Consider the following 11,227-nt stretch of genomic DNA (forward strand, 5'->3'; position numbering starts at 1 on the left):
TGCATCGCAGACTGTGTTTGTCCGCACTGTTGATTTCTATGCTGAATGTCTAAATATTATGGAAATGCAACAGGTTTAGATGCTGTGTTTTTTTACTGGAGTCAGGTATGTGTGACAGCAAATGTATGCTGCGTAGGTGTCTGCAATATACCAAATCACTGTTTCATTAAAAGGCAACACGCTGTCGGTGTGTAATTATGCTTACTCGCAGGAAAAGACAGACTGAGATGAATGCATTTTTGTTTTCTGTCTTCCCTCCATTTATTTTCTAATGAGACTCTAAATTGGGCTGCACTGTCTTACTGATGAAAAAACAAAATGTGTCATCTGCCTTCTGTCCCACCACTGCACAGACCATCCTGGAGGACGAAGTGGACGATCCAGTTTACCAGGTAGGTCTGTAGGCTCACAGAGCAGGAACCAAACACTGCTGACTTTGATGCTTTTCTAGCTTCACTGGTGCTGTTTTCACTCCTAAAGCTTGGAATTAAAAAAACAACAATTAATCCTTAATTTAAATATCTCCTCCAGTCACTGATCTGCTTGAATTAATGATTCATGATATTCCACCATTCCAGTAATACACAGTAGACCATCCTAGTGGACAGTTTTGTTCAACCATTCAACTCCCATTTGCCAGTGCAGTGTTGTAAAACCATATTTTTTAAGTTGATCTGTGTCAATGTTCTGATTTCTTCCAAAGACATGCCCCCCCTGACTGGTTGTTATCCCCCTCCTCTTTTTGCCCTGTGCATTTATTTGGCTGAACATGACTTTTTTTTCTCTGTGTTTGCTCACACTGAATACAGACAACACTAACTCTTACTCTGAATGCTATGTTCAGTGGTACGTCCAACCACCTCCCAGATCACCCCTGTTCTTTGCTCTTGAAGTGTGTTTTGCATAAAGTCATTCCATTTGCAGCTTTCGATTATGTTGATGTTGGTTGACAAAACTCCAGACTGTGGCCAGAATCTTAGGGGAATACTTCACCCAGAAAATGACCATTCGTATATGATTTCTCAGCCTGTGTTGCGTTGAATTCAAGAAGAATGCTTTGTTTTTCTCGCATGCCTCCACTGTGAACAAAGAATCCACAAACTGCTAAGATTTTTGCTGAATTAGAGAAAAGGGGGGCCGTGTTTAAAACTAAATCAAAACATCTATTTACAAACTCTAATACAACTCGTGCAGTATAATCCAAGTCGCATTTATCCAGTCGTATGCTCAGTATTTCCTACACACATGCATGTTTGCTGAAACCTCACTATTTAAAACACTTCTGCATAAACAGTCTCACGCATGGATGAGTACCCTGCATGTGCAACTCTGGGTGCTTTCACACCTGCCCTGTTTGGTTCTGTTCAGTTGAACTCAAGTTGGTTTGCCCCCTAAGTGTGATTCGTTTGGGCAGGTGTGAACACAACAATCGCACTTGGGTGCGCACCAAAACAACAGGACCAAGACCTTTTTGAAGAGGTGGTCTCGGTCCGGTTACAAATTAACCCTGGTGCGGTTCGTTTGTGGTGAGAACTTGTTCCAACCTGGATCTGAACCAACTGCAGTCACATGACACATTGTTTGGGTTAAACATGAGCATGTTACAGTCCTGGAGGATTATTAATGTGCACCTCCTCCTGTACTGCCTTAATATGCACATTCAGCACATCCAATGCATCAAAACATTGTTTTCTAGTTGGAGCCGCGCCTCGTTTTCAAACTGTATGGTTTGACTAAAATGAACAATGACAGCAATATAGTCCACGATGACCAGCGCTAAAATCAACCTGCGTAGTTGTCCCTCCATTGTGACATTAGAAAGTGTCACATTTATCTTGCAAGTGTACTCTTCTTCAGCGTTTTGTTTACTTCCTGGATTTTTCCTGTATGGAAATTCTGACCAATCAAGAGCAGCTTTCTCATTCAAGGCATTTGATCTGGTCTGCTTGTAAATGCTGTAGTGAGAACACGAACCAACTCTAGGCAATTATGCCACTTTGTAACAACATTAGTCCCTGATTCAGACCAAAGCAAGACAACCCTAGGTCTGAAAGCACCTTCAATGGAATGCATGAGTAGAGTTAAAAATAATTAGGTCTCAGAGAAATGCATTAAAATGACTATGGCGTCGTAACACCACATTATGTGTTGTGTGTTAAATTACGCGGTGGTGACACAGTTAGGTTTAGGCACCAAAACTACTTGGTTGGGTTCAGGAAAAGATCGTGTTTTTGGTTAAAAATGACTTTGTTTGTTACGTGCAGGACATAGGTACGTAGAGTAGAGTAGAGAAGTCAACATTGACAGTTATTTTCACACAACACCCACACAATGGTGTCCTGGGCAAAAGCCTGTGTTTTTCTGACCCATCCACCAATGGGTTCAATACATTAACTGCCGACTGTAAAAATTATTGAATATTTTTTGGTGCGTGCCATTTTTTGGCTTTTGTCCTACACATTGCTTTATAAATGAAACTCCAGGTTAGTTACAAAGCAATCACATGCCCAGGCACGCCACTAATGGATGTTTTGATATAGTCTTGCTGTTTTTCAATGCAGTCGCCTTTGACTTAAATTCATCAAGACTTTTCTCTGTTTTTGGATTCTTCGTTCACTGCTGAGGCATACGAGAAAAAAAAAGTTTTTTTCACAAATTCAACGTGAACACATGGTGAGCAAGTGATAAACAAATGGTGATTTTGTGGGTGAAGTATTCCTTTAAAGGAGTACTTTGACATTTTGGGAAATACACTTTTTCTTCACAGTTGTTGATAAGATGAACAACACTCTCATGTACGAGCAGTGAATATGTAGCTGGAGCCGACAGCCAATTAGCCTAGCCTAGCATAAAGACTGGAAATAGGGGAAAACAATTAGCTTGGTTCTGTTTGAACGTAACAAAATCCACCTACGTGTCAACTTTAGCACTTGATTATTTTTATTCTTTTGACAAACATGAATTAGTTTTAGTCCAATTTTATATGTTTGGTTGTTGTTGGTTTTAGTCAATAAAAATAAGACATTTTAGCTTTAGTCATAAAGTTTTAGTCAAATTTTTGTCTTTTTTTTTTTTTCTGTCTTCTAAGCATTTTGAGACTACAGTTGTCACCATCTTTGTTGTATACAGTTACCATGGTTACAGATGTCGTTTTCGTCTATTGCGGGGTTACTGATAAAGGCATCTTTTTGCTGCTTACTCACTCTCTGCTGTTAGCATTAGCATTACCGCTGCTACCTGTTTGCTCCACTGCAGAGCGCCTCATCATTCAGAAACTGAGTTCACTCACTTGGTCATTCAAGCTGTATACGGCGTTCAGAGCATTACATTAAAGCTATGGTGTAAATATGTGGTGGGGTAATGACGTCCTGAGCAGAGAATGAAGTCACATTCCCTCTGTGTGTATTGTAGTCTGACCTTCTCTGCCCTTTGATGTAGGGAGCAAAGTCTGGCAGAGCATGCATGTCGTCCTTGTGTGTGTATCCCACCGGCTAGCTAATCGCGCTCATAGGACGATTACCACTGATAGCACCGTCCCCTCCCACACAAGCAGAATGAGGTCGTTGTGGATGCGTAACATCCACCCTCTGGTCCCCCCACAGTAACACCACTAGCTATGTCAGTATTGTTGCTGTTGTTAGCACTGTTTTTGCTGTTAGCACCATTAGCTGCCATGTTGATAGCCGTGTGCAGACAACCTCCAAATCATAGATATGCTCTGAATTTCACATACAGCTCCTTTAAAGTAAGATTTAGATGGTTGGTTGTCCACAGCACTTATCTTTTTATAAATGCTGGTGTGCTGCCTGCATGTTTTTGTAGTTTTCCCAGCTGTTTTGCTGCCAGCTCTCTTAACTCAGTAGATTACAGAAGAAGTTCATAAATGTTTTGTAATGTCAGAAAACGTTACTGATAGAGACAAAATGTTACTGAGTGTTAGACATTTCTTACAGTAGTGCAGCAAGAGATGTTTTGGGCAGTGGAGGATACTGATTCTACAGACGAATGCAGGTTGTTTAATAAGATTTTGCATCAAGTAGCTCATTTGTCCATTTGTCCGTCTTTGGTTTTTATTCATTGATGACAAATATAGTTTATTTGTGATAATTCTTGTTTTCAACGGTTGATTTTTATTTATTTCTAGTTTCGTTGGCGTCTTAAAAAATAGGTTGTTGTCCAAATTAACACTGTCGAGCTGGGAATTTTATTACAATTGGACAGAACGAGGCTAACTGTTTCCAGTCCGAGGGGCTGTACACATGCTGCATCTTTAACTGCCTTGAAAACACCAGGTCAGGCTCTGGGTGCTACTCTTGTACCATTTTTGTGCCAGCTTTAAAGAGCGCAGCAGCAGGTTGCATCTGAGGTTGCTAAGCAACCTTAACAATTGCCATATTATAGCCTATTTACCTGAAATCCTGAGTACAGAGCTGATCTACTTTCAGGTGCTGTTTATGTGTGTAGGCCTATCGTCTGTGGGACAGATGTAAAGCTCCAGGTAGCCCTGCACTAACATGATCAACTTTTCTGTTTATCAGACTGAATTTTTATGGAAGAAGGGAAATATATCTGTCAGCTGTGATTGGTTGGTCCTTGCCACATGACATGCAGTGCGCGCTGCTGCGTTCCAAAAGTTTAACTCATTTTATCAAAGGGCGCAGCCACTGTGCCCTGAAAAATAGGCACTCAGGAACAGGTGCGCGCCGTGGCAGTGTTGCTCTGGTGTTTGAATGCGCCTGCTGCATGACTTCATTGAACACAATGAATTTGAGGGCGTAAAAAACACAGCATGTTTGCAGCCCCTTTATGCTAAGCTAACCTAAGCACCTCTGGCTCCAGCTACATATTTACCACACAGATATGAGAAAGGTGTCCATCCTCTCATCTTACTTTGGACAAGAAATGTATTTGCCAAAATGTCAAACTATGCCTTTAATTTGAAATTCACAAGGGCATCAATCTTAAGAGGAGATACTGACCGATCTGGGACTTCACTCCTGGATCTGAAGCGAATATTCTGACCTCCGGGTCAATTTTCTCTCAAAGAGGTGGAGCATCATATTGCTGATGTTGAAGGGAGACCTCTAGCTAAGACCTCCACATTGCCTTGAACTACTGCCTGACCTATTATACTTGTGCTCTTTCCTCTTCCCACCTCACTCTTTTTTTCTTTCTCTTCACATTTTCCCCATTCCTCTTTCCCATGCCCCATTTTTTTTCACCCTTCATATTCGTGATCTCATTTCACTCCCCACTCGACGCCATCCTCGCTCCCCTGTGCTTTCATTTATTCTCGTCATGTATCGCCCCCTCGTTGTATCTCCCCATTTTATATACCAACCTTTCTCTCTGTCTTCCCATCTCATTATTCTCTGCACCTCTACGCCTTGCCCACTACTTCTGTTCTATAGTACATAGTGTTTGAGGCTGGACACGAACCCCTCCGTGGCCCCCAGTCAGAGGAGAGCGTTTATCAGGTACAAAGACAAGCATTGCCCCCTTTTCTTCTCCCTCTTCATACCCTGTGATAGATGATAAAAGTAACAGTACTAACAACATGACTTTATAGCACCTTTTTTAAAGAAGTTACAAAGTGCAGGTTGGTTTTTTTGGAGAAAGGATTTTCTGAGGTTCCAAGAGTAGGTCAAACTAAGGTCTGTTTGAGAGAAGCCGAAGAAAAATCCCCAAAAGAACCAAGTGAAACTGTGAGATATATTAAAAAGAATTTAGTTCATGTTTAGGTAAGTGTAAGCTTTAGGTTCGTTACTTCCAGCAATAATTTAAAACTGCTCTGTCAAAAAAATTCAGAAGTTACCATGTCATTTTCTGCATCAAATCAGTGCTAACTGCGTTCACAAAGACATTGCATTTTCTATGGCTTCTTCACGATAAAAGTCACCAGTTGAACACTTTTAAAGATATAACATGTCACATATTCACATTGAAATGTCTAAAAATAACTAGCCCAGAGTTTCATAATTTGTTGAGTTGTGAACTTACAATAGCCCTAATGTTTCCAACAATGTTTAAACCCAGAGAAAACGGTGCATTTCATTTAGTCGGCTGTCAAAAGTGCCATATCACCTTTACCCACTCTAGTTGCTGTACCTTCTACCAAACAGGAAACACCAGGAGACATGTCAATGTAAATCATACGTTACAGAATTTTACTCAATAACAGTTGTACAGCGTTTTTTTCTCATTAATTGCACTCCAGTTTGCAACACAGTAATCCAGTAGAGCCTTAATTTATTGATACGATATTTCAATATATGTTACACATTAGCTACAGTAACTCATCTAATGCTAATGATAAAAGAGCAAGTTAAAATTATATTACGTTAAAGTCAACGTTACATTAAGTTGCGGCTATTTTATTAGAGTGAAATTACATGACATGTATAAACTAAACTAAACCTGATTAAAAGTTTAACACATTTTCTCGTCCATGAACTTGAGTTCGGCCTGAGTCACGTTAGATAGGTTTTCATCCTCAATAGTGGTTGTTTAACAATGAAGACAACAACTCCCACAATCCCACGCTACCTCACGACGTCATCAGAGTCCATCTTTTGTTATTGCTTTGATTGAGAGACCCTTAGAGGTAGAAATTACCTGTTGTGCGCTTAATGTGAAACAGTAACTAAATACAGCTCCAATATTGTGTAATGAGAGCTACACTAAACATTGAGGTCATTGATAAGATAAAATTACACTTGTTTACATGCATGCATGTGAACTCAGTATAGGAGTGGCGGACCCCGCCACTACCAATGAAAACAGCTATGTAGAGAGGTAGTTACATAATGTAAATACTATGAATGGCTCTTGCTGAAAAAATGACAGCTGTATGATGTCATTAAAAATCTTAAGGATTAAAACTTTAAAGCTGCTGAAAATAAAAAGATGGCAGCTTTAACCAAATACAGCTCGACTCATCTCATGCTAATGGTAAATTAGCAAGTTAATGTTACGTTAGTTGCAGCTGTTTTATAGGAACGAAATGGCATAACATGCGAAAACTAGACCAAACGTAACACAAATAAAACTTAAATAACTTTCTTGGTCTGTATATCGTACAGATTTTCTTCTGCAATTGTGGTTGTTTAACAATAAAGTCAGCAACTCCCATGATCCTACAGTACTTCACAACATCATCAAAGTCAGTCTTTTGTTAATGTTTAATGTTTGTTAATGCCATTAATGAGATGCAATGGCGGACCCCACCACTACCAATTAAAACAGCCATATGTAGAGGCAATTATAGAGTGTAAATACTTTGCTGAAAAAATTATGGTTGTGTAATTTCATGAAAATGTTAAAGATTCAAACTTTAAAGGTGCTAAAAGTAAAAAGACAGGAGCTTCATGTTTAAAAAGATTCCTTTAATGTAGTGTCTAAAACAGCTGCAGAGGAGTCAAGGTCAGTTGTTCAGTCTGGTTGGATCACCCAAAGCCTGTCTACCAGGCTCCTTTTATATATCCAACATTTTGACCTTTTGGCTTTAGACCATTTGAAGGACCAGCTAGGACTCCAGGGACCCGTCGTTTGGTTTAATCCCACCCCCCTCCCTCCCTTTCTTTCTCCCTCTCTCCCTCCTCCTCCTCCTCCTCTTTTTGCCTCTCTGTATCTTGCGTTCCTCTGAAGATGAAAGATGCAGAGAGAGAGATTAATCACTTGCCATGCCATTTGATCTCAGAATGAAACAAGATCAATAGACTTGGGGAAAATGTAACGGAAAGTTAACCAGTGGAGGGAGCGATAGGGGAGAAAGGCAGCGAGGTTAAGAGCAACAGATAGTTTGAGTAAATGTGATAGAAATATACAAAGGAGGCCAGAGCCGAGGCATTTCTCCGCACTGTCAGATGAACCAGTTGAGACGTACTGTTGCAGAATAACAATAGGCTTTCTTAATACTCACAGAACCAACACGCACCATCCTCAAGCATTGTTTGCAATCAATATTGATTTAAGTAGAATTGATTCAACAAAACAGCTGTAGAATTTGCATAATCCCATTGCTCTAAAAGATAAAATTACATCTTAAAGAGAAGGAAAAAAATCGAAATTGATGCAGAAAGCTTTTTCTTTTTCAATAGACATGTTTCACTTTTGTAAGCTCCTGTTTTAATAACCCAGAGAAAGCATAAAAAAGGGTGTTGCTCTGTTACTTACATTTGAATCGACCTCCAATCCAATGCAGGTCCCAACCAGTCAGCAGAAGGAAGGGATCTATGATGTCCCAAAACGCCATTTCATGACTGTAGGTGTTTTTATTTTTTATTATTTGTTTCTTTACTCTTCTTCTACTTGCAAACCTCTCTCTAAGATCCTCTTGAAGGAAGTGCCGTGAGCCCCCTTTGACACTTCTCTTCTGTGTTTAATAGTTTTAGTTATGTAGTGCAGCCTACAGGCTCTAAACTGAATCTCCCAAACCTTGGACGGCGCAGACGGGGATCTATGTCTGCATCCGCTTTCTGTGATGACGATGAAACAAAGCTACATTGGTCATGCCTAGCCTGCTCGAAGAGATAAGACTAATTGATTGGTCAACCAAAGTCAAACACGTCAGCAATTTCACAGGACATTAGAGAGGCAGGCTTCGTTTCCAAAATCCAATCCTGTGCAGAATCTGACGCATGTCGTGACCAGATGGTCGAGACAAACTCAGCTCAGAGTTGGTTGGTACAGCGGACTGACTCGGAAAAAAATTAAAGGGGTGGCTGTTCCGTCTTCCTCAGAGGATGAGGACGAGAGGTTTGTAGGCGAGGTGGGTTGCTGGGTTGAGCTGCATGCAGTGTAATCACGGCTACATACAGTCGAGGCCGCCAAAGCTGAATAGCGATACATTCTGATCAGAAAACAGCACAAAAAGAATTTTAATCCCCCGCCCCCTCTTTCATCAAACTGAAAATATATTCCATCTCATCCTGGTAGGCTTTATGAGTTCTTCACCACCATGCAGTGACCACGCTATTACATCTCTCAAATCGCTTATAAAAAAAACATTCATTCAAGCCTATTTCTCGCCAAACATTCACCCGGAGACAATTTCCACGCAACTTTTTTTGAAAACAGCCCTAGCAAAGTGCTTCTCTGCTCTCTGCTGTTTGTGTTGCTTGTTGCTCAGCATATCAAACAGATAAACTGTCCCGGCCCTCTCGCTATCTCACCCAAACAGCCCATGCCAGTATAAGTAGCAGCAGCGCTTCCATATCTATAAGTGTTACTGCTTGTCTGTTCATTCAGTTGGAGCCTTTTTGAGAGCCTCGAGCTCCCCTGATGTGTGTCAGTGCCTGCAGGGAGAGACCTCTGTGTACAATGTTTACCTTTTTTTTATCCCAAATTCAGACTCATTCTGTGCCCCTCAATGGTTGCAAAGTGCCATATGCGATCCACCATGTCCCAGCTTACTCGAGGAGGACATAAACACTCTGTTAGCAGCAACACTGATTGCTGCTATTCCTCCCTTTTTCTTTCTTTTGTTTAAATGTGTGTTTGTGCGTGTGTGTGTGTGTGTTTATTTATAGCATGCCAATCCTGTGTGTCTCTGTGCCTTTTTTTTTTTTGACGGTGATTCATTGTCTGCTTGTGCATGGCCCCAGAGACATTTCATGCAACTTAGCCATTCCATAGCCGCGTCCCGCTCTCTCCTTTAAGTAGTGCGAGTGGAGGACAGAGGAGACTAGAGCAGGGGTCACGTCTGCCTATAGGGTGAGGTGGCCTCATTGTCTCGGTTGGGTGGTTCCAGGAGCTTCTTCCTTTCATTGATTTGATGAAATAAACACACTCCTCTGTGTATGTATCTGCTCACAGAGTCGAATCAGCATGATAAAGCGGCCCGGGCTCTCACGGGGGGCCCCTGTTGATTGGCAGACATAGGAATATCTAATCAGAGCCTGTTTTATGGGACTGAATAGCCTTTTACCCACTCAATTATAGCGAGCCATGAAAGATTCATTTTAGATCCATTTTCTGATAATGAAACGAGGGGATAGTTGTTTCTTGCCATCCGCAGCACAAACTGCCTTTGTGAATAGGTTTCACTCCCCACACCTACCCACCCATGCAACCACCATACCCTATCTGGAGATGAATTCAAGGTTTCATGACTGTGCAGATCCCTTTGTCGTGATGTATCACTGGACTTTGTCTTTCTCTCTCCCTCACTCCTCGGTTCCACTCGCAGAACATCAACCACTTTGATCTTTTCGGCGACATGTCCACTCCTCCCTCGGTGAGTATTACCACACAAAACTAAAACCCCCATTAACTTTGTGTAATTGAAACAAGTTTGAGAAATTACATTATTTTATCTGCGACGTGAGGTCGTTTCATTAGGACAGACGCTGCGATCTCAATTACCTGAATATCTGACAGTGCTGCAGATTAAAGATAAATGTGCAGCGCAGTGACTTTTAGGTGACTTTGATAGTAGTGACATCTGTGTGTGTGTGTGTGTGTGTGTGTGTGTGTGTGTGTGTGTGTGCTTTGCTTCCCAGATGCCCCCATCACCTGCCAACACACTGGACCCTAGCAGGAGCAGCCGCCAGCAGCAACACACTCCCGCTGAGTTGTACGCCCCCTTCAGCCCCACCTCCGTGCCGTCAGGTAGCTACCCCAGACTGAAACGCTGCGTCTTTTCCACAATACAAAACATGAAAGAGAATAAAGTGCTGGTGGGGATGTTTTTACTTTGATGTGTAGTTTGTGAAAAGCTATGCCGAGATTTTGCAGGATGTGGATTTATCTCCATTTTTATAAGGACCACACATCAAGCAGCAGCGTGCTATAACCCATGGAGAGACTGTAACGTGATGTTTCTTAAAGGGATAGTTTGGATTTGTTGAAGTGGGTGTATGAGCTACTTACCCATAGTCAGTGTATTTCACACAATAGATGGCAGTTGACAGGCCCCCAGTTTGGAGAAGCAGGCAGGAGTACCGCCACAGAAGCTAAGCAATGTGCTGCAAAACATTTTTAAGTCACCTAAAAGAAATAATATCAGTTTCAGTATGCAATATACTTACAATATTTTCACCCCTTTTGCTTAGTGTCAGACAGCAGTTAGAAACAGGGAACTGAAACCAATATGTTGCTCTCTCTTCAAAGCCAGACTCCATTGAGAAAAACAGTAATTTAACAATTTTGCTAAAGCCAGACTCCATTGAGAAAAACAGTAATTTAACAATTTTGCTGGTACATTTGAAAAACTCAACCGCAATGT

The 11,227-nt window shown here is 41.2% G+C and overlaps 1 protein-coding gene across 4 annotated transcripts in view; it reads left to right on the forward strand.

Annotated features, from left to right (window-relative positions):
* LOC126382627 (disabled homolog 1-like) overlaps positions 1 to 11,227 on the forward strand; it is a 70,891-nt gene that overhangs the window by 49,961 nt on the left and 9,703 nt on the right. For 3 of the 4 annotated variants that reach the window (XM_050032608.1, XM_050032606.1, XM_050032607.1), the window contains 5 exons: positions 354 to 392; positions 5,412 to 5,477; positions 8,204 to 8,263; positions 10,190 to 10,237; positions 10,503 to 10,611. In XM_050032608.1, the coding sequence (XP_049888565.1) occupies positions 354 to 392; positions 5,412 to 5,477; positions 8,204 to 8,263; positions 10,190 to 10,237; positions 10,503 to 10,611 (322 nt within the window). The remainder of the gene's footprint in view (positions 1 to 353; positions 393 to 5,411; positions 5,478 to 8,203; positions 8,264 to 10,189; positions 10,238 to 10,502; positions 10,612 to 11,227) is intronic. The other variant, XM_050032609.1, reaches the window with a different exon arrangement.

Source organism: Epinephelus moara, chromosome 21 (assembly GCF_006386435.1).
Source record: "Epinephelus moara isolate mb chromosome 21, YSFRI_EMoa_1.0, whole genome shotgun sequence".
In the NCBI taxonomy this organism is placed as follows: Eukaryota; Metazoa; Chordata; class Actinopteri; order Perciformes; family Serranidae; genus Epinephelus; species Epinephelus moara.